The sequence below is a fragment of the Crinia signifera genome, chromosome 5 (assembly GCF_055691185.1).
Source record: "Crinia signifera chromosome 5, ASM5569118v1, whole genome shotgun sequence".
Classification (NCBI taxonomy): domain Eukaryota; kingdom Metazoa; phylum Chordata; class Amphibia; order Anura; family Myobatrachidae; genus Crinia; species Crinia signifera.
Genome location: NC_139221.1, coordinates 246,511,331 through 246,536,460, shown reverse-complemented (window position 1 = coordinate 246,536,460; position 25,130 = coordinate 246,511,331). Strand labels below are relative to the sequence as shown.

The 25,130-nt window shown below is 43.5% G+C and overlaps 1 protein-coding gene across 1 annotated transcript in view; it reads left to right on the top strand.

Annotated features, from left to right (window-relative positions):
* Positions 1-24,616, top strand: part of PLCL2 (phospholipase C like 2) — a 190,314-nt gene extending 165,698 nt beyond the window's left edge. Inside the window, exons 6-7 of the mRNA XM_083188785.1 lie at positions 7,489-7,598; positions 23,344-24,616. Of these exons, the coding sequence (XP_083044911.1) occupies positions 7,489-7,598; positions 23,344-23,523 (290 nt within the window). The 3' untranslated portion in view covers positions 23,524-24,616. The remainder of the gene's footprint in view (positions 1-7,488; positions 7,599-23,343) is intronic.
* Positions 24,617-25,130: the final 514 nt, after the last annotated feature.

The following is a 25,130-nucleotide window of genomic DNA, read 5'->3' as shown; positions in this document are numbered from 1 at the left end:
GGGGAGAGCAGACAGTGGAACGCACATGTACCACAAATGGGACAAACAAGCCGCATCTCAATATTGATTTCACGACCGATGAGATAATAATGCGGCTCAGCAAAATCAAAACAACCAAATCACCAGGGCCAGATGGGATTCATCCTAGGGTACTAATGGAATTAAGGGTACTTGTGTATTTTGGCGGCGCCCCCGATGTCCGTCGTACGACGAACAGATCGCATCGCATGCCAAGCACCCGATGGCATGCGATGCGACGCGATTTTGACCCCCTATACGACCAAAAATCGTATAAGCACCCTAAAGGGTGCTTTTGAGCACCCAAATGGGTGCTAACAATGTTAAATGCACCCCCACGCCACCCCCCACTATAAACGTGAACCTGAAGCGTGGCGAGCGCAGCGGTACGCGTCCTACGACCTTTTCATACCCCCACTATCCACGTCGGCGTGGAGTTGAGAATAGAATAGTGTGGCGAGGGGACGCGGATACCTTCACAGTTATACGCCTCCCCTCGCGGGCTTCACAGGTGTCCGTGGCGACGCGGACACCTGTGAATCCCGCGAGGGGACGCGTTTACCTGTGAAGGTATCCGCGTCCGCTCGCCACGCTTCGGGCTCGGTGGCTCGCTATTCTATTCTCAACTCCACGCCGACGTGGATAGTGGGGGTATGAAAAGGTCGTAGGACGCGTACCGCCGCCCCTCGCGGGCTCGCTGCGCTCGCCACGCTTCGGGTTCACGTTTATAGTGGGGGGTGGCGTGGGGGTGCATTTAACATTGTAAGCACCCATTTGGGTGCTTAACATAGTATAAGCACCCATTAGGGTGCTTATACAATGTTTAATCGCATCGCATCCTATGGCATCGTATGCCATGTACAATGGCATACAATTTCAAAATTGTATGCCATCGTGCACTATCGTACGATATCGCGTCGCATACCATCGTATGTGTTATGGTATGCGATGCGATGGGCGCCGCCAAAATACACAAGTACCGAATTAAGGGAGGAACTAGCGACCCCTCTACAGTATATTACATTTTTGATTATTCACTATCATCAGGTAAGGTACCAAAAGACTGTAGAATAGCAGAGGTAGTGCCAATATTCAAAAAAGGAAAAAGGGATGACCCAGCTAATTACAGACCTAAGAGCTTAACATCAATAGTGGGTAAAATATTTGAAGGATTTTTAAGGGATGGTATCCAGGAATATTTAGACCTTCATAGTTTACCAGCATGGGTTCGTGAAAAATCGTTCATGCCAAACAAATTTACTAGGTTTCTATGAGGAGGTTAGAAAAAACCTTGATAATGGAAATGCTGTAGATGTGGTCTTCCTAGATTTTTCTAAAGCTTTTGATACAGTACCACACAAGAGGTTGATAAATAAAATGGAGGACCTGGGATTAGGGGCTAGTATCTGTAGATGGGTAGGGAACTGGCTGTGTAATAGAGAACAAAGAGTGGTTGTGATCAGTGCCGTATCAAATATGATACCAGTACTAAGTGGAGTGCCACAGGGTTCGGTACTAGGGCCCATTTTATTTAACATATTTATTAATGATATTGGGATGGGGTTACTCAGCAATGTATCCATCTTTGCTGATGACACAAAATTGAGCAGAGTTATTAAATCAACAAAGGATGTCTCCGCGCTTCAAAATGATCTTAATCTAGATGGGCTGGCGAGGGCTGCCGGTCATTGGGTCTTCCTGCTGCAACTGTGACCCCTGCTGCAGCTGTGACCCCCCTCACTTTACTGCAGCAGGGGTCACAGTTGCAGCAGGAAGACCCAATGACCGGCAGCCCTCGCCTTAGCACCGAACCAGACTCTGGTTAGGAGAGAGGGAGACATGAGAACAGCACATCCGCCGCCACCGGAAGCACGGACTGCGACTTCCGGTTTCGGAATAGCAGCGTGCAAACGGAGCAGGAAGACGGGGACGGAGAAGACGCAGATATTCAAGAACACCTGAAGGAGAGTTAAGACTAGGGACAGATAGGGCTTCCGCACCCTCCCGAATATTACCAACGGCAACCTCCGGTTTACAATCAACCCCGCTATTCCATCCAAGTGCGCTCCACGGAAAAACCCACTGGAAGAAAAACTCCATTTGCTCCAAAAGGAGCTGTAAACATTCAAAGTGAAAACCTTGCTAATTGCATTTTATATATTTTATTTTTATTTTATTTTGTTTATTTTCATTTAATTCTTGCCTATCATTCTCATTTCCCGGCATGCACAGTTACCAATAACAACATTGACTAGGTCGACGTTGATAAAAATGTCAACATGTTTAGAACGGTACTTGTGGTCTAGTAGTGACTTACCTAGAATGATGGGGCCGGCAGCTCCAATGCTTTCTTCTGGGTCTGACTATGCCTAATCACTAAGCCTAACCCTCCCCTCCACAGCTTAACTCTGACATTCTGCCGATGGTCAATGCGGTATGTCCACATGACATTGTGACCATGTTGATATTCTGCATTGCACATCATTGTTAACATTGTAAATGTTAACATTTGTATTACATTAACATTTGGATTTGGAATACCAGCTACAGAATGAAAAAGGAGAAGGACACAGATCAATACCTTTACAAAGCAATTAAGGTTGTACTATTGATAAGACTATTAATAACTGCATGGCTGGACTGGGACTCTGCAAATCAGCTTACACAACTGTTCATCTTCCGTAAAAAAAAAAAAATTGTGTTTTTTTTTTCAATTATGGTAAAATTGATTTGTTTATTATAATATGTTCTAGGTCCTTTGCTTTAAAACATTGTATTGTTAGCTATTTTTTTCTACTACATTTGTACTTGAATGATAAAAAATTTATATTATTTTTGCCAATAATAAGTTCTCTAATAGAGCTATTTTGATCACATGTATGTAATCATGCACGATACAAGTCTGTCCTGCACTGCCTTGGGCCAGTCATCTGCTGGGAGAATGAGTTCCCGGCAGTGATAGAACAGACAGCATTTCCCTTCCCCATTGAATAGCGGTAGGCTGTTCTCCCCAGGCAAAATAGTTGCCACATTGGATATCCGCTTATTGATGTTTGTTTTCAAGCTGTTACAATTTGGTACTGTTCATTGTTGTGTTGATGTATATTTAAGTCTATAGAATCTCTTATATATTTAGCCAGATCTGTCACTCTGTGACTTTGTGTATAACGCTGGGCAGAGTCAGAGTGAAACTCCGCCCAGCTTTATACACACATGTCTGGGCTAATATATAGGAGAGCTATAGGGGGGCAGTGGGCATAGCAGTATGTTCAGGCTAGGAAGGCAGTGGGGCACAGCAGTATGTACAGACAGTACATAGGGGCTGCTGTGTACCCTGTCGGGTGCCAGGGATTAAGTTGCTACCGCTAACAGGGGGCAGGAGGGGGGCAGTTCCCCCGGCTTTAATTAAGCAGCTTAGGCAGGGAAGGGGTGGGTCTTGGCCAGGGATTGGCGGACGGAGCCGGTAATCTTGGGAGTGTGAGGAGAGACCCCACGGCTCCATCCTTGGAGATTCTCACCTCCCTGTACAGCCCCGTCCTCTGCCGCCCATCACACACCGCACCACCACTGTATGAATGCTCACTGGCCGCCTCCCTCCACCCCGCCCCAGAACTAGCTGCCATTAAGCAGCAGCAGGAGGAGGTGGCGACCACTACTGAGGAGAGCTGATCGCACAGCTAGAGCAGGTAACCGCCACCACACTACGGTCTGCAGCCCTCACCCTCCCAGCACCCAGAGCATGGCAGAGCCCTGTAGCTATAAGAGGGGAGCGCCCAGACCGGCCCTCGGCCCTGCGCAGCCACTCTGCTGGGTGTCGGTGCCCTGTCCAGCCACATCGGGATTGTCCGCTGTTTGTGTGTCACACGAAATCACTGCCACTCATCCACCACTGGCCGTGTCCCCCCCCCCCCAGTCAAGCCTGCGGATCGTTTGCTGCCACCAGCCCACGGGCCCACCTCACACAGGACACAGCCACATCCCCTGCCGCCCGCTCCCCCAAATCACTGCCACTAATCCCACACTGCCCACCGCCGCCCCCCTCCTCCCCAAGTCATAGCCACCGCACACAAAACACAGCTGCGGTCAGCTCGCCTACTGCCTGCTGCTTCTCCCCCAAGTCACAGCCGCTAATCCCCCACTACAAATTGCCCCATGCTACCCAAAACTGCGAATTTCCAAAGTGCTGGGGTGCACTGCTCTCCCTGGTAATAAAACAGGTAACACTGTTCACTGCACACAGCAAGTAGTTCCCCCTCGCAACTGATATGTATTCCCCCCTGGAAACCACCATTAAATCCCCCCCCCCCCGTTCCCCATTGCCAATAACCATAAAAACACTGGCAATCACCATAAAACCCTAGGCAAGGTGCATGTAACCCCTGGCAACAATGCATGTCACCACTGACATTTAACCAAAAAACTCCTGTCAACAAGTATGTCACTCCTAGCAACAAGCATGTACGTAAGCGGCAGTTATGTCGCATGATATCTAATAGTCAATAGTCATTACGGTGTGAAACGTAATATGTAATGGCCATTACGGTGTGCGGCATAATATATAATGGACATTACTTTGTGACCTAATATGTAATAGCCATTACAGTGTGTTTTATCTCCTACACCATCCCCAAGCACCCACGCCACCGCCACACCCAACCGCAACACCACGCAATAAAGGCTGTTACAGGTTAAGGGGGCGAAGCCCCTTACAATGGTGTAAATAGCACCCGTAGGGCGCGATGAAACACCTAGTATACAGTATTGACTTTGAGCCAGATCCGGATTTGTACACAAACCCACTGGCTTACAGACATGTGAGTCTGAGCATGTGCAGAATGAGTCCTGCACTACCGCTTCTCAGCCCCTTAGCGACAGCATTTGGGTGGTGGAGTGCTGGAGGTGATCAGTTCGATCTTACAAAACGTGGGCACATTGCTGTAAGTTTTGTAAAAATGTTGGAACCCAGACTTCCCGGACCCGGCTGACTGGGCCAATGACCAGTTTGTTAAGCTTTGTCTTACACAGTGGACTGCTATCATCTGGATTTGCGCTCAATTGTTGACATGGTGATCTAATCTCTCGTATTGCAGATGAATGAATGAGGCAACTATCTTCTACAGATGCCTCCTGCTGCAATGGCATTTTATTTGTATAGTATTGCACAGCTGCTTCCCTACGGCTATACAGTTCCACTGAGCATGCTATGTAACTGTATGACTCATGAAGGCGCTGACATTGGCAAGTGCATAGACTCTTGCCGAAGCCGGTGGGGGGAGCAGGGGCAATGCTTGTTAACAAGGTCCTCCCTTGTAAGTACTGAATAGACAAGGGAGGGGTTTGTTTGTGAAAGACAACTTTATTGCTCAGAATGGCCCTTTTGAGCGATTTCTTTTACTTTTTCATCTACTGTGTATGGGACTTTAGATATATGAGGATTTCTGAGCAATCATTATATAACTGCTTTAAGTTAATGATAATTGTCCATTATCATGAAAATGCTTTGTACTCATAATAATACAACTCTTTTTGGGCTTCGTGACATAAAGAGTATGTTTCAAGGAGCAGCCTATGAGTTCCGTAGAGTTGTTTGTTTCTGGAACTTCTTGTACCAAACAGTGTCCTTGACAATGCCCCTGGCTCTTACTACGGACAAACTGCAGATAATAACTTGTATTGTACATTATATGTAGAGAGAAATGTATTTTCCACAACAGATGTGTCCTCTTTCACCTTTTGAGCCTTCTGACGCGAGGTACTAGGCGTGACTTACACACTCTGCGATGAGTAACAATGTACCGATTACCTTACGTTAAGTTACATATTGTTTCTCATGCATGTGGTATGTGCACACACAATCATTACAGTGTACCAATCACACTAGATTAGTCATTTTGTGCAAATGTTAATATTGGTATATAGTCACAGATTAAACATACAGATATGTTGTGCGGGGCATGGCGCTGAAGCCCAAGGGGTTGCGTACATCTCATATGGTGAGGCATCAGCGAATGTACAGGGCCTATTGATATGAGAAGACATTTTGAGATTTGTTACTTAACATCCCATAGACTGATAAAAGCAAAGCAAAAGTGTGCAGTCATCTCTATGTTCAGTATAAACAAGAAGAGTATATTCATTACTATATCTATTTTCCACGTAAGGCGTATAACCACATTGTATGTCCGCCACTGGTGCTGATTTTTCCAGTACCATTACAATTTTGGTCTTTCAGAAAGTTTACGGCCTTCATGTGAAACCAGCGTGGCAGATCAGGGATTGATTTGCCAAACTCAGATGTGGCCTGATTTTGGTTAATTTTATGATCAGAATCCTCTTCAAACTACTCACCCTCACATACAGGGTTATCTCTAATTCCACTGATCCACACATCTCCAACCTCATCCTACTCCTTCCCACCCTCTATGGTCAGCTAATTACCGTGGTCTCTACTCTACCCTGATCACTGCTTCCCATGTTCGAGATCAAGCTTTTGCCCATGCTGCACCCCTTCAGCATAATGCACTTCCTCGCTCCTTTAGACTCTCCCCGACCTCTATCTATTGCCACCAGCCTCTTGTAGTACGCTGATTACTCCTTTACTATACTGTATAAGCCGTAGTATGTCTTGAATTGTCGTGCTCGTTATGACCTGTACTCCATTTTTGTTATTTATTTACTATATTGTTATTTTATGTTTCCCTGTACTGTTCTACTGTATGCCCTCTGTATGGCACCTTATATATAAAAATTAATAATAATACTAAGAATCAGCATTTTTGAGGCATGCAGAACCAATGTACAGTAAGATCATTTTTGTCTTGTCATGCTTAGATTATTACTATATGCATTATCTGTATATAACAGACATTCTTGTGCTGCACAAACTGACTCAAAAAGATTAGTTTAGAGTTATTGGTTTAGTTGGTTTATTCTATTACTATTTGCTGCTGTTATATTTTACATACAGTAGTTTAATTTGCTGTTATATGAGAACTTGTTAATTAGTGACTGTTACACTCTTACAATTTCAGTTATTTAGTTAATCGTGGTTAACAGGTTAATGGATGTTCACTAACAGAGGTTATCGGATTATTTTTCAAACTACTGAGGCAGGTGCAAAAAAATCCCTGATAAATCCTAGCATCTGGGTTAATTGGATAGCCCCGATGGAATCAATTAGAATGCAGTAATCTACTATGGCTACCTGAATTCCGGCCTAAATATGTTTTCACCAACATATCTGTTGTGTGTACAATCTACATTCAATCATGTATAGACATGTACAGCTTTTACTTTTTTATTGCTGTCTGGGTTTGTATGTTTTTACCTCCTTAAAATGAATAAATTAGACCTGGACTTTTCAGTTAAAGATATTCTTTCCAATCTGCCTTCAGTTGTCTTAATTCTCGGAATCTTGAAATGATGCATGGAAAAGCAACACTTGTCTCACGTACATTGTATTTGTTTCAGCCATGGAATTCCATGAGAACATCAACTCTATCGGAGCTAAAGAAGGTTTGAAAGAGAGGAAGATGCTTAAAGCCGTGGAGAGCTTTACATGGAATATAACCATATTAAAGGTAGATATTAGCCAGTGTTTCAAATGTATTCTTTTCTTCCAGCTCGCAACCTTGTTCCTTGGGCACTTCAGCGCTGTCTATCCATATGGTCCTGAGCTATTGGATGGATTACAGCTCTGTTCCATTTCCTTCTATCCAGCTTCTTCACTGTTGTAATGAAAAAGAAATAAATGCCAGCAATCTCCTTAGATTAGATGTAAAACTGCAGAGAAGATAAATTATTTCTTTGTAAAACTAGTTTGCAGCTCAAAGCTTCAATTAATATCTTGTTTTTGTACTTTTTATGTATATCCCGAGGATTACATTATAAGGAGAACACAAATCATTTTGGAGCTATGGACATGTGCTTTGTGATACATTGGGTGACCTTTAGTGAGATGCAAAAATTTGATTTGTGCAATTTTTTTCTTTGCTAAAAACATCCGAAATCGCACGGTTTTCCAAAATCGCATATTTAATGAGATGCGAAAATCGGCAAAACCCGCCAAATCGCACATTCTGAAGGTGCAATATTTAGTCGCGCCGGAACTCGCATCCAGATGTTTTCCCATTATAAAGTATACAAATCGCATATTTAATGAGATGTGAAAAAGGGAAAATGTTACTAAAAATCGCCACACATGCAGACCAGGTTCTGACAGGCGAATTTTCCAGAACCATGCACAGATCATTGAGATCTGTGCAGGGTCCTGTCTTAAAAAATGTGTAAATGTTTTTTTTTTTTTTTTTTTTAAATGGCGTGAGGTCCCCCCTCTGAGCCCAGGGCTGGTTATGCTCAGTTCAGCCGGACCTGGTTTCAAAATACGGGGGATCCCCATATTTTTTGTCCCCCATATTTTTGCAACCAGGTCCGGCTCAATGAGCCCGGGGCTGGGTATGCTCAGAAGGGGGGACCTGTTTGTTCATGACTGAAAATCGCACATTTTCATGACTAAAAATCGCACATTATCGCACCATATAGCACTTTTTTGCCCGGAACACGCAGCTCATTAAATATGCGAATTCGTGGCAAAAAATGCGATTTTAAAAAGTGCGACAATGGGCTAAAACTCTCATCCCATTAAATGTCACCCTGTATCTTTTAAAAATTACAAGAGAAACCCGGAGGGGAGATGCAGCTGACAGATTTAGGGTCGGACTTTCCAGGGCATTAGGCCCCACCACCAACATGGGAAATGCCGCAATTTGTGGGTCTGTGAGGGAAGGGGGGGGGGGAGGATAAGTGACTCAATTCACATTATATAGCCCCTCCCCCTCCACACAGATCTGATTGTCCACTTACTATCTCCCCATCCTACCTGCTTCATTAGGAAACTGGTGGGCTGTGGAAGATCTGCCTACTCTTGCAGAGAGGCGGGGCATTACCCAAAAAATCTGGATTCTCCATTAATTTCTGTTAAGGTATGAAATAATGTAATGTGCAGAATTGTTCATTATTAAAACAGCGGTGCAAGTATGCTTTAGCGGTGGTGTCACAGTTATACGATTATAAATAACAAATACAATCCTGATAAATTACTAATATTATGTGATCTAATGGCAGGGCCGGAGCTACCACTAGGCAGCTGCCTAGGGCGCTGGCCACTAGAGGGCGCCCCAGTACCGTGATCATGTAAATTAAGTATTTTACTGGACTTTGTGCATTGTAGGGGAGTCTGACACTTCCCCCAGCACATTTTGCACATTGGAATGCTGGTACCCAGGCCTGGGAGCAGGTACTGCATTCTGTGGTTGATTGCTGGGCTCAGCTTCCAGCAGCAGCCAGCAGTTATGAGGCTTGTGTCCCTGCTCTTCTGCTTCCTGCTGCTGCTCTTCACAGAGATCGTCTGGTAGCTCCGCCCCCTCCAGCACAAGATCCGATCCTGCAAGCAGCCAGATCATCCAGACATACAGCAAAGATGACTGGCACATACTTTATGTATTTGAGGGAGGGGAGGTGCAGGGCTGGGGAACATGTGTGTTGGGTAAAGTGAGGGCTGGGGGACATGTGTGTTGCAGGGCTGGGGATGGAACATGTGGTTTGGGGGAGGTGCAGGGCTGGGGAACATGTGTTAGGGATGAGGCTGGGTGCATAGCCTAGTTACATGTGAGTAAGGAAAATTGCAGCGTGCAGGATAGGGTTACAGGTGTGTGAGGGATACTGGAGTACAGGTGTGGGAAGGAAATATATATAATATATTACAGTCTTGAGTGATCTGGCTCTTCCTTTGAAGTACATTGCTGCGCACCGGGTGCCCGCACAGAAACACATATATATATATATATATATATATATATATATATATATATATATATATATAATTTATTCCTAACGAATACCGAAACTGGGTAGGGGGGGGGGGGGGTGCGCATTATTAGAAGTTTTGCCTAGGGTGCCAAACCGCTTGCACCGGCCCTGTCTAATGGACATATCATGTAGTGCTGTACATTAAGGGGGGTATTCAATCCTACAGACGGACTCCCGGGCTGTTTTCGTCCGGTCCGACAGCAGATCAACAGTTGGAATTCAATGTTCGGGCTGTCGATTGTCAGAAAGTCCGATGATTGGCGAAACAGGTCGCGGGTTGTCAAAAAATGGCTGTGAATTCAACAATCCGCACCCGTTTCTGAAAAAACAGATCCAACTTTATAAAAACTCGGATTGTACACCTTTCAATGGTAAACACAAAATGAGATGCAATGCGCTGCTGGAAATAGTAATACTCCGGATAATTGACTAGAGCAAAACAAATGAGGACATACTGTTTAACGAATTATAGATTTATATAAAATAGACAATTGAAAATAAGCACATAATTTAAATACACATAATAGGCAATACAAGAAAAAGTATAATAAAAATCATTAAAGAATTTAATGAATGACAAGTCTCAACTGGGTCTCCGATTTTAAAGTGACAAATGCTGTTAGTTTAGGTTAGGGTAGGAAAAAAGCAACAGGCTGTCAGTAGATGGTTAGGAAATTTTCCATATAATGAGGGATTAGTAAGATGTTGAAGCCAGTATTTAGCATGTAAATCACGTCCTTTTTTTATATTGAAAGAGCAGGCTCAAGTACATACCGGGCTATGGTGCAGCTGGGCGTCTGACTAGAAGTCACGATAAAACTAAATCCCAGTATGCAGATTGTAATGACGTCAACGCGTTTCGTTCCCGTAGTCAGCTGGGAACTTTCTCAAGACGGATCCGTCCTGATACTGTGATACTGGGATTCTGTTTTATCGTGACTTCTAGTCAGACGTCCAGCTGAAGCGCAGCCTTCTCTCCATGCTGCCGGCAATCAGCTGTTTGTCGCTGACCTCTATCCCACTGTAGCCCGGGCGGTTACTTTGTCTCCTGCTGGACGTGGACTCTGTCTGCCGCCGACCTCGATCCTTGTCCCGCTGAGGTCTGGGCGGTTACTCCGTCTCCTGCTGCACGTGGACCCGGTTGGCGTGCAACCTCTCTGGCCGCTGAAATAAGTTACTGGCACCCTAGAGGACCATCTCTCCTAAACAGAGTGGATATGTTGCTGCGGCAGAGGACCGCCTTTATTTTATAGCACGGACATACTGCTACTATAAGGGTGAGCGAAAATTTCAATCACTTGGCCACCTAAATTGTCCCTGGGATGTGTGAAAATTGAGGGTGAGAATTTATAATACACCATAGCCCGGTATGTACTTGAGCCTGCTCTTTCAATATAAAAAAAGTGCGTAATTTACATGCTAAAGACTTCAACATCTTACTAATCCCTCATTATATGGAAAATTACCTAACCATCTACTGACAGCCTGTTGCTTTTTTACTACCCTAACCTATACTAACATCATTTTTCACTTTAAAATCGGAAACCCAGTTGAGACTTGTCATTCAATAAATTCGTTAATGATTTTTATTATACTTTTTCTTGTATTGCCTATTATGTGTATGTAAATTATGTGCTTATTTTCAATTGTCTTTTATATAAATCTATAATTCGTTAAACAGTGTTTTCTCATTTGTTTTGCTCTAGCCAATTATCCGGAGTATTACTATATCCAGCAGCGCATTGCATCTGATTTTGTGTTTTCTTTTGTGCTATATCGACGTAAGTCTAGGCGGACTCACAGAGGTGCTTGCTGCAGCTGGTATAATTATACCTCTATATATTTTATAAATAATAAATTGATTCTAAATACTAAGCACCAGGTTGTATAGCCCGGAGAAGATTTGTTTCAGTCCACTCCTGACTACCTACCCCCCCTACCCTTCAATGGTGTCATTAACGGCAGCATTGAATAGGTGAGTGCCCATATTTCCCGTCGGGAAATATCGGCACAGATTGAATACCCCCTAAGGCGATCACCATAGAATGTATTTACATACAATGACATGAAACAGAAGGTAAAGAAGCCTTCCTGCCTAAACGATGGCCAGGAAAGTATGGGTGAGCTTTATCAGTTGCCAGTAGCAAAGCACCCATTGGTGGGGAGTCACCTTTGGTGCAAGGAAGAGTCAACGGAAGGCTGAGACCTGAAAGAGCCACTGTATAAATCTCGAAAGAATAACTGCTGTCACATTAGATTGGATCACCTTCATTTCTTTGGTTCTGCTATTATTCAGAATGGGGCAACTGCATGTAGTAGCATGGTGTTTTCTTTTGTCATGCAAAAATTTGTTCTTAACAGAACTGTGGCAAAAGTTGGTCTTCCTTGCTATTACAATGCAATGTACATGATGGAGCTTGTGAGTAGTAGTGGTTATAGTCTATGTAATGTAGCCCATACACCTGAGATATTTCATTCAATCATTCAATTTCGACCACATCTGTTCGATAAATCAAATATTTGTAAGCACATTTTAGGGACCATGCGCCTGGTCGAATGTTGCGTCGATATTTAGTATGTGCTGCACATAATATCTATTGAATTGCAGGAGCGATCGCATGTGGTTTTTAACCACATGCGATCACTCTAATGCTGTGTACACACGGTCCGATTTCCTTTCCGATGTTGACGATATAGTCAACATCGGATCGGAATCGGATGCAGATCGCAAGGGTTTTAACCCTTGCGATCCCGATCCGATCCCGATGCGCGTTCACGTATCGGAAGCCAGAAAGTCTTGGCTGCCTTGTCTATATAGTGCAGATCTGCACTATATAGTCAAGATTGGATGCAAATAGGATGTGCCTTAAGATCCTATCCACGATCCTATCTGATCAGATCGTGGATAGGATCTTAAGGCACATCTGACCGTGTGTACACACCACAATGCAATCCACGGGTGGGGGGAACGCTTTCGTCAGCGTCAGGTTTTGGGAGAGGGGACCGGAGGGACTGCTGGCGGCGTCCGTCTGGATGATTTAGTGGGCGGCAGGGGTCAGCGGTGGAGGCAGAATTTTAAAAAACTGTTTAAAACACTGGGCGGCCCTCTGACGGGCTGAGCCCTCTTACAGCTTAGTACATCTGGCCCTGTGTCTGCTTGTTAGAAGTGTGTTGGCATTCTAATTATTGAATAATATGCAATGTTGTAGACCTTGAACAAGTTGTGATGCCCAGTGTGCTTCATATAGAAGTGATTGTCACACTCCAGTGTGTTTTTTTCTACACCTATGAAATTACCAGGTGGCGTCACGGTTGCTGGAGTATGAAACATATCCCACTGACTTTATTAAATGTGCCAGGTTATGTATATGTCAAGTGGCTTGGCACACAGTGACAAAAACTATGACCACATTACTATAATGGGTAAGATGGCACACAGATATCATAACAGCCTGGATGGATACCACCCTAACAGACATGAAACCAATGCCACCAATGAATATTAAGTATCTGGAAAGATGGCACCGACCCAGCTTAACATTCTGAACTGGTGTCATGGGTTGTACTTGCTCACACTTGCCCTGCCATGTCTCTTCTATGCAGAGGGTTCCTGGGCATTTAGCCCAGCCACTTCCCTGCTCCTTATGTCACCACTCAAGAGGACATAGGCCAGTGACAAATGGTGGAGACTCAGCAGTTATGATCTAAGTAACCCGCTGCAGTGTTTATTATACACTTTTATATTTATATACACAGTCCCTTGCTTGTGCTACGCATTGATTTTAAAGCCAACATAAAAGCTATTGCATGTAAAAAGCCTAATTGTCTTCCTTTCACATGAAGAGATGATGGAGCATATTACTAACATTAATCCATCAGCACGAATAGCTATAGCTATTACACACCACTGGATGTCTACAATAATGCAGACAGTCTTTCCAATTCCGCCAAACCCATTATGAACCGTTACATACTGAACCATACAGCCATGTGATCTTCCGAGTAACACATTATAAGTGGAAAGGGTCAAACTGAAGCGCTTGGGGACTGTGATTGTGCTATTGTCATAAGATGCAATCTTTTCAAACAAGTCATTTCAGCAAAACTCTTCTGTGCTAGAGCTTAACCAGTCAACTGCAATGGGGCCTACACACATAGCGATCCCGGGGCATTTTAAATGCCCCTACATTGCTGCGTGTGTCGGGGCATAGTGATGCCTGCCCCGAGCATCGCTATCGCTCCGGGAAATTAACATCCAGCATGCTGGATAAATCAAGTTAATCGCGGAGTCAGGGAGTTCTAACGGAGAACACTGGCCCTGACAGATCGCTCAACGGCACACGTGTCGCTCAGTTCTGAGTGATCTGAGCATTGCTCAGAAAGTTCATCTCCCCACATCTCCCTGTGTGTAGGCTGCTTAAGTGTTGGTATTGGGTATTGGAAATATCTATGATAAAAACTGATCAGCTATGAATCATTAGGACACACAATCACAAAGAAAGGGCCACTTAGTAATAACCTGGGGGAATTATACAACATGGAATGGAAATTGGCCATATGCAGAGATCATCACATCATTATGTGTCTAAGATGCCCCTTTACCTACAGTATACCCTTGATTTCATAACAGTCCTTGTGATCAGTGCACACATACAACAGCCCTGTCCTTGGCGCAAGAGATCTATCTAGCAACAGAAGAACTTCCGCATACACACATCTCTGCCTAGTCTGCAATTATTCCCTCATTAAATGTATCTACATGTGAATGCCCTGTTACCCACCAGTACCCCCGCTAGATGTGAATGAGGGGTAGATGTATGAAGCAATGATAAGGGAGGAGAAATTATAAAGTGCCTGGTACTTTATCAATGGCCAATCAGCTCCTGACTGTTAAGTTAGAGGCTGGGTTTAAAAATGGAAAGTCAGGAGCTGATTGGCTGGTGATAAAGTACCAGGCACGTTATCACTGTTTCATACATCTACCTCAGTGTTGTGTACAATTCTGAATCACCCACAGATATGTTCACTCAGCAACGTAGAATGCATAGGGGCAGATGTATCAAATTTTGGAAAGGTAAAGTGTCAACCAATCGGCTCCTGACATTTTCTTTTAGCACAGCTGTATAAAGGCCATTAGAACCTGACTGTTTAGTACAGGCATGTCCAACGTTGGCCCTCCAGATGTTTTGAAACTACACATCCCAGTATGCTTTGCAATAGTTTTAGCATTCTCTAATAGCAAAACTGTGGCAATGCATGCTGGGATGTGTAGTTTCATAACATCTGGAGGGCCAACGTTGGACATGCCTGGTTTAGTACATAAATTCGCTCCAAGAGCTGATAAACCTCCCACTGTGAGAATGCATGCGACATCTGTCAGCAAAACAGACATGCATTGCTTCCATCCACAGTTCATATACCCAAGTATGGCGAAGTCATTGTTCTTTTCCTGTTATGTACCGGGTGGAGGTCAGAATATTGCTGTTTATATATTCTGCAGTAAAACCTTAGGAAGATCTAATCGTTCACTTAGCCGGAATCTGACAACTTGGCAACACAGCAGATTATTTAATTTTTCTTCTCTGTGGTCGTATAGTGACCTTTATCTGATCCCGGCCTTGTTTGCTGATAATACATTTTCAGAGTATATTCGCCCTCCAGCCGTCACACTTCATCCTTATGCCGATCAGTTCAGACATGTAAAGCAGGCATCAGCCTTGACTGCAGATACAAAATAGATGGCATATTCAGAACATGTGCTATTACTGATCTGTCACATGGACTGATGGCTGCCTTCCTGTTAGACTGCCTCTTTATATTGCTTTAGTAGTTATTCCAAATATTCCCGTCCTTAACTATTTAAAAAAATAATGGTTCATGACTATTTACAGAGCAGATACAACCTCCCATCAACACTGACTAAGCCATTTGCTCTCTCGTTATGTAAAACAGGTCACCTCTTGAAATTGCGCAGACTACTGATGCACATAGCAGGAACAGCGGCATGCTTCATAAAAGAACAAGGAAAGCAGAATAGCCGTTTGAACCTCATATGTTCCCTGCGTAGAGTGAAATGTCAATTACATGCCTCAGTAAGGCCTTTCACCATGTCTGGTTTGAATTAAAGCATGGCTGTGTCTGCTTTAATTGGAACAGTGGCAAACTAACTGTCTGACATAAAAGCATCCAGCAGATAATAGAAGGGGTCTCCAATGTGTAGTCTGACACTGTATACAATAAATGGGAGGAGGTCAGTGTCAGTGTCAGCATTCCCTGTACACTTCTTACAGCAGATCTGTGTAACATGCTGTGGAGCACTAATACAGTAATGATTGTTTATTATCAAAAGCCCAATTATATCTTGTACAGAACTCGAGGTGAAATAAAAATGAATTCTTTCTCTCAGAAAGAAACTGTAGTATAAAAAAAAAGTTAATGTAGTACTATGGGGCATTTTTATCAATTGTTGGGTTTTAGATCTGATAACTGCAATTTAATATCTCTACTATGTACTTTACATGAAATGAACCCTAGTTTATATGTGTGTGTGTAGCACACGCGCTGACTTCATTGCTGCTCTCATGCTAGAGCTGGCAGGTTGGCTCAGCCGAGAGGAAGAGTAATGGTCGCGGTGCTGGGGATGACGTGTCATCGACCCTCTGGGGCTGCCCACAGAGTTGAGACTTGCCCATTCTTCCGGGGAAGCCGAGAGGGTCACCTTATTTTTAAAGTAGGCAGGTATGGTGTGTAGGGTACATATTGCAGGGCATAGGCGTGCGCAACACATTTTATTAGGTGGTGCACCGTCAAAAGGGTGTGCCTAGCACCACCTATTGGGCATGTCTAACACTGCCCATTGGGTGTGTCTAACCAGGGCCGGTGTAAGCCCCCCGCCCGCCCCAGGCAAAGCCCCCTGTGCCGCCCGGCGGACGATACTGCGGGGCGGGTTCGGCGGGTGCGTTACGGCACGGAGGCGGGAGTGTGTGCGGGCGATAGTGGGGGGGGTTCGGCGGGTGCGTTACGGCACGGAGGCGGGAGTGTGTGCGGGCGATAGTGGGGGGTGTTGGTTCGGCGGGTGCGTTACGGAACGGGGGGGGGGGAGTGTGTGTGGGCGATACTGCCGCACTGAAATCCCCCCAGCGGGGAGCAGGAAGCGGGCGGCGCGGAGGGGGTAGCGTTAATTAACGGGTAGGATGGGGGAAGGGGAGAGGGAGGAGGATGATATACTCCCCTGCTCCCTCTCTATGGTACCTCGGCGGTTCAGTACCGCCCTCCACTGGCCGGCACCCTAGGCAAATGCCTAGTCCTGCCTAGTGGTGGCGCCGGCCCTGTGTCTAACACCATCATCTATTGTCACTCGCTACAATATAAAAAGTCTCTTAGCCACACCATAATCTGCTGCCTATTTCAGTTTTAATCTTCTAATTACTCTGTGTAACAGTACATGCAAATAAAGTCAAAAACATATATGGATGACGCAGGTATGTAGTTATAGGACACTGGTCTAGTACAATTGATAATGCAAAACACACATAATTCATTCATGGACGCTTCTTTTAATGGATTACAGTTCTAAAAAGTATTTGGTGAAAGGTATTGTTAGAGGCAGGGAGATGTTGATTAGGGAAGGCACAGCACTCAATGTACGCACACCTATGTTGTAGGGAGTATAGATTATAAACTTTACCCAGGCAGGGAATTATGTGAATGGCCAAGAACTCTCTGTGAAGCGTTATGGTATATGTGTGTGCTATATAAAGAACTGTTAATAAGTAATAGTTTATTATTCTTTGAATCCTACTGATGAATGGACAATGTCACAGTTTTTAACATTGCCAATGAAGTATAATAAGACCAATTCCAGAAAAAAACATCTGTTCCTAGCATGTGATGGAAAGTGAAAGTACAATTATTGGTAAGTGAAGTTACACTGTCAGTATGCGCGGTATGCGCCGCTGTCTACAACGGCATCTTCAAGTTATTCATCTTCCACATTATTTCACATTGCCGGGGAGAGGGGAGTGGATAAAAAAAACCCCATAAGAATATTGAACAGTTTATATGTGTGTATACTTTAAGATTATAAATATGTGCAATCAGTGGTTTTACCCCCATGATGAGCAGGTTCTGATGTAATATGCTGCTGGGCACAAGTACTTTTTAGGCAGATAGGGGTACATTTACTGGGATACGGTCATTGGGTCACCAGCAAGTTGTTAGACCGTCATTAGGTCGACACCATTAGGTCGACATGCAGGATGGTCGACATGAGTCTAGGTCAACTTTGGTTAGGTCAACAGGGTCGACATGTGTTAGGTAAACATGGGGTTTCTTCACAGTTTTTTTTAGCCGACCTGTGCCGACAGGCGTTATTTCATGCCCTACCATCCACTAGGGAGTGGTAAGAGAATAAAATAGTGTGCCTCGCAAAGCGAGGCACCGATCCTGAAGCATGGCGAGTAGATGCGGTGCACTTTAACCTGTGTCCATGTCAACATTCGGGGGAAAAAACTGTGAAAAACCCCATGTCGACCTTTTGACTGTCGACCTTGCCCATGTCGACCTAATGACCCTGTCGACCTAGACACATGTCGCCCTAAATGCATGTTGACCTAATGACTTTCTAGCAACTTGCTGGTGACACACCCAATTTCCCAAAGCTTTTAAAAGTGAAAACGATGCAATAGAAAGAATCAGGCAGAATCTGATTGGTTGCTATGGGCAACATCCCCACTTTCACTTTTAGAAGATTTAGGAAAGTTACCACATAATTTCTTAAGGTTTTTATTTTCTTCCTGGCACACGATGGGGTCAATTTACTAAAGCTTCTAAAAATGAAAAGAGGTGATGTTGCCCATAGCAACCAATCAGATTTTGTCCATAACTTTTTAGGATACAGTAGAGCAGTGGTTCCCAACCTGGGGTACTCTTCAGACCGGTTGGGGGTACTTGAAAATAATATTGATAATGGTGGAAGGAGAAGTCTCCCGATGGTGTTAGAAGTCTCCCGCACCTGTGGGGATGAACCGTTGCGTCACTTCCGGTTCCGTCTGCAGCGTCATCCGCGTCTCCTCGTGCTTTTGCCCGATCAGCAATTTAATGGGAGATATTTCTGATCATATGCCCCATGCTGGCACGGGTGGAGGAAGCAGTGGCATTAATCCTACAGGTGTTATAGGGAACCCCAGAGACAGTACACAGCCAGCTGCCAAACGTAGGGCAGTATTCAATGAGAAAAATTCTCTGTGTTTTATGGAGAAATTGTGCTTTTTTCGCGTTGGAGGGAGAATTTTGGTCTCAAAAAGTGAACCACCCTATTCAATGTGATATTTTCGCCATCTTTCTAAGTGATTTTCGCCGTGTCTCTCCATGTAGCAATTCTCCATCTTTTCATGGAGAAGTGGAATGTGAACTTTTAAAATAAAAGTTTTGTTTTTTTATTTTGGTGTAAAAAAATCAGGAACTTTATTCTCAGAAGGGGCATGCTATTTTTATTCATGTGCTTATAGCACATGAATATATATTTAATTTATTTTTATTTTTTTACACAGAACAGCCAGCAGGGGGCCGGAGCCGAGAGCCGCTCATTAGATATTCATATATTCACTGCACCCGATCATTACATATGCATGATCGGGAGCAGTGAATATACCCGGTCCCCTGCTGGCTCTGGGGGGGGGGCAACCTCTGCTGCCTGTGTCCCGGGGAGCCCTCCTCCCCTCCACATACGTTCTGGGGCAGGCAGGGAGACTTCAATCTCCCTGCCTGCCACCGTCCCACGGCTCCTGCAGGGGTTAAGATTCGCCGCGAGGGGCAACGAGCCCCTGCGACATTGAATAGTGTATAAAGACCCGTGACGGAGAATCTCCAAACATGGAGAATCTCAGTCAAAACACGGCGAGTGCATGGCGAGAGAAAAAAACCTCTCGCCATGCAAGGAGAAAATTCTCATTGAATACTGCCCATAGAGGCACACTACTCCTCCGCTTCACATTAATATAAAGACAGGCTGGAAGGTGCCCATACACGGTGCAATGAACTCCGTGCTTTTAGTACTAGATTGCATAGCATCTAGTATAAAAAGTATACAATGTGCTACATCAGCGTTCTTTTTGTACTAGATACGATGCAATCTAGTACTAATAGCACGGGCAGCACAGACTTTATGTGCTGTTCGATGGCATGTGCAAGGGAGCGCGCATCTCATCGCACTGCCCTGTCGCACCGTGTATGGGCATCTTAAGGTTACCCATACGGCTCACTTCCACTCCACTCGTACTGTGGATATATCAAATTGAGAGAAGTGAGTACTCCTAAATGAAAAGCCAAATAAAGGGGTACGGGAGAGAAAAAAGGTTGTCACCCGCCGCAATAGAGCATCATTTCTTTTCATTGTTAGAAGCTATGCAGATTTTTAAATAAGGTAGGCAACTTTCATATGCAAAAAACATTGTGAAAGCTCGGATTTGGGTTTCCAAACACTTACTGGATGAGATAGATTGATTTAGAAATAAAAAAATTAGATCATTAATGTATTAACCCTTTGAGTGCCAACATCTCTGTGAGAGATATGCAACATATACACTAAAAATGTCACTCACATTTGTTATATAAATTCAAATAAAAATGTGTAATAAATAAATAAATGATATTTCCTATATAAGGGAAACATTACAGGTCATTATGAGGTATGTTTGCTTGGCAATTTTCACACCTATTTTGACAAATTCACTTGGAACTCAAAGTTAACCTGGTATAAGTATTTGGGATACGGTCAATAGGTCTACAAGCATTAGGTCGACATGACTGAAGGTCAAAAAAGGGGTAGGTTGACAGGGTCATTAGGTTGACACAAGCATTAAGTCGACATGGGGAAGGTCAACAGTCAAGACAGGCGGTATTTCATGCCCTACCATCTACTAGGTCGTGGTATAAAATAGTGTGCCTGAAGCATGGCGAGCCATGCGAGGGGACGTGGGGCTACATTTCAGTGTCCATGTGTCCTTTTGACTGTTGACTTTCCCATGTCGACCTATTGCTTGTGTCGAACTAATGACCCTGTCAGCCTAACCCATGTCGACCTTCAGTCATGTCGACCTAGTGGTGTCCAAGCTAATGCTTGTTGAGCTAGTTGCTGTCAGCAATAGTGTACTTTAATAGTGTAGTTCTGTTATCACTGGACATGTATTAGTACAGCAACTGTATGATCATCAAGTGGCAGGGGATAAATAGCGAGGACAGGACATGTATCATACTGTAGTAGTGCACGTTCCGTTGAAGTACTTATCAAATACTGTAGATTTGCATAGGGAAGCCTTAGGTGGACACCTGAAATAAGTCAACGTGGCTAAGGTCAACAGAGTCAGAAGGTTGATATAAGCATTAGGTCAATAATGGGAAGGTCAAAAGTCAGAAGGTCAACATGATGTACATTACAGAGAATCCTGCTAACCACCATGCAATTCTCCATCACCATACAGTACATAAAGCATCCTAGTAATCAACATACAATTTAGAGCATACCTTAATAATCCCTTTACAAATAATCACTTTCCATATCAATCTTTTGGATGAGATAGATTTCCTGAACTATTAGCAAGAAACTTGAAGCAAATGGCAGCATATTTAAAAGTATTACCTACCTTGCAATCCAGCTTCCCAGCTTCATGTACGTGGTGGAATTCTTGCATCCTTCCAGGAGAATTTACACAATATTCTCGAACAGAAATAAAGGTTTGGCAGTGACGGTGAGACACACATAGAATTACTCTACAAGCACGAGAAGTGCCATGTACGGTACAAGATATTCAAACTCATTTCTTCATTAATTAATATTAATATCAGAGGAGAAATTCAGTATCCTTTAGGTTACCAGTCACATCAAAAATACAGGACAGTATCTGGCTGCCCATTATAAAAAGAGGTTAGTAGAACCCAATTTGCGTAAAACTGAATGTTGGACTATGTATACAGAAATGTCTCTGTATGTGCAAAAGCTTGCTTCATTCATTTAAAAAAAGTTATATTATTATTATCATCCATTATTTATATAGCGCACATATATTCCGCAGCGCTTTACAGAGAATATTTGACCAATCAGTCCCTGCCACAATCTATATTCCCTACCCAGGATAAAATGACAGGGGGGGCACCATGATAAAAGGTGCCCCCTCCTTGGGGGAGGGGCGGTGTTAGTGGTGCCAGTGTACATAATAAGAGAGCGGCAGAGAGAGGGTGGAAATGGCATTAAAAATAGGCCCTGGCATTTAAAGTATGCAAGCCCACCATGTCGACAAAAGTGAAGGATGTAGTTGTGGGCACGCCCCGGGAAAGGGGGTGTGGCCACTCAGCAGGGGGCATGTCCTTGAGTGTAGTGTACCACACCGTATACAACTTCTACACATTATGCAACAAAATACTAGACCCCATTATACTTGCCCCTTATGGTGTGTACACACGTTAGATGTGCCTTAAGATCCTATCCACGATCTGATCAGATAGGATCGTGGATAGGATCTTAAGGCACATCCGATTTGCATCCTATCTTGACTATATAGTTCAGATTTGCACTATATAGACAAGGCAGCCAAGACTTTCTGGCTTCCTATATGTGAACGCGCATCGGGATCGGATCGGGATCGCAAGGGTTAAAACCCTTGCGATCTGCATCCGATGCCGATCCGATGTTGACTATATCGGCAACATCGGAAAGGAAATCGGACCATGTGTACACAGCATAACACATGATGCCAAATGGAATGAGCCAAAATTCACATAATGCCACACGGATCGAGCCAAAAGTCATAAAATGCCATACGGATTGAGCCAAAATTCTCATAATGCCACATGGATTGAGCCAAAATTCACATAATGCCACACGGATTGAGCCAAAATTCACATAATGCCACAAGGATTTAGCCAAAATTCACATAATGCCACAAAGATTGAGCCAAAATTCACATAATAACACACGGATTGAGCCAAAATTCACATAATGCCACACGGATTGAGCCAAAATTCACATAATACCTCAAGGATTGAGCCAAAATTCACATAATGCCACAAGGATTGAGCCAAAATTCACATAATGCCACACAGATTGAGCCAAAATTCACATAATGGCACATGGTTTGAGCCAGAATTCACATAATGCCACACATTGAGCCAAAATTCACAATATGCTTCATAAACAGGGTCATTGTCCGCCAAAGGCGCACATTAAACATTTATACCATAATGTCCATTACACGTTAAATTACACACCATTATGTCCATTATGTATTATGCCAAACACCATAATGCCTATTAAAAATTATGCTGTTCCATCACTGGTTCACAAACCTGTCATCTGGTATGTAGACTCTTTAAAATGTATTATGTTGTTCCAGTTTGTCTGCATTATAACTTTGAGAAACAAAAACCATGGTATGAAAATGTAACCAAATTATTATTTTACAGGGACAGGCGGATCTTCTGAAGTATGCCAAAACAGAGACAATGGAGAACTTAAAGCAAATTCATTATGCTGCAGTATCTTGTAGACTGAACAAGGCAGCCTCTGGAAATGCTGAGGCATCCAAGCCTAGACGAAGCTTGGAGGCCATTACAGAGAAGGAAGGAGATGAAACCGGCGATTGAATTCCTTGACCCCACAGCTCGTAGTGCTCATCGTGATGGAATTCCTAATTCTAGGACCAATGTAGCTGCACAGGATGTTGCTTTGCACTTACAGGAGAAAAACATGGATTTTTGTGTTTGTTTTTCTGAAGCACAACTGGAGATTGACCAGTCTGTTAATCTGTGAAAGTACAGTAGTTAGATCATTTTAATGAAGGAAGTACAGGTAAACATGCAAATTTGCGAATGGCATTCTTGGCCAAGGAGGGTTGAGGAAAAATATACCTAATAGCATATGAGTAGTGAGGTACTTGCTGCTTAATGATGCGTAGCAGTGGTTTTTTTTTTAAGTTACATTTTAATAGACCTCTTTAAATAAAAGAGAAATCCTCACATTTCATAAACTGTGTGTTTATTGTAACATAAATATATATATAGTACTTAACGGACTAAGATGTGTTGCACTGGAGATTGAATATAAAGATGTGGCTAGTAACATATTTGTGTTCTTATTGAGCCATATTGTATATAAATGAAGTACAGAGACTGCAATATCAGTGATCACAGGATGTTTGTGCACTGTAGGTGGGACACATTAATGCAAGCACTCCACCACAACCTAGCATACAGTACATCACCTTCCTGCAGAAATGTACAAATGTTAATATCTAAAGTGACCAAATCTGAAGATGTATTTTGTGTGTGTGTGTGTGTGTGTGTGTATGTGTGTGTGTGGAAGATTTGCATATATATATAGATATATATATCTATATATATATATATATATCAGTTTTTTTATTTTGTGAAGTGTCCACATTTAAAAAAAAAGAAACTGTTTTATTATATTAATTGTCATAGATTTTAACAGAAATTAGCCTTTTTGTTTTATTTTAATGAAGGGGTGATATGTTATGATATATTACAATGTGCAATGATTGTTAGAAACTTTTGCCAATTTATTGTCTTCTGAAATTTGTCTTTTTTTCAAAAGGTAACAGGGACTGAGTTGTATTTATAAGAAATCAGCACATCATTTTATGCCTATATTTTTTTTTAATAAAGTCACATCTCATAATGCAATAAACATAAAAGATCGGAGGCAAGTTATTTCTTAGACCATTATTTATTTTTTTGGTTGGCGTTCTTGTGTATTCAAATAATGTAGCACCAGATGTAGGGGGATATTGCTTGTGTCATCTGGTGCAATGTCAGACTGCCATGAAGGGCCAATGGAGGGGAATGCAATGGCAGGGGCCATGTGTAGGGGAATGGCCAATCACCAGAGAAGGTGTGGCCAGCTTCCACAGAGGTTTAGCTAACAATTAGATAATGCAAGGTCTGGGCACTTGACAAATCTATAAATAGTAAATTCTGTTCGTGCATGCATGATAATGTACCAGATTAGTAACAACAATGGGGTGTCGGACGGGTTCCCGTCAGTCAGGATCCCGACAGTCGTTTACCCGACGTCGGGATCCCGACTGTCAAAACGCTGACAGCCAGGTGCCCGACGGACACCCGCTATTTTCCCTTGTGGGGGTCCACGACCCCCATAGAGGGAGAATAGAATAGGTGGCTCTTGTAGGGAGCGACCGTGCCTGCAGCGTGGCGAGCGCAGCGTGCCTGCA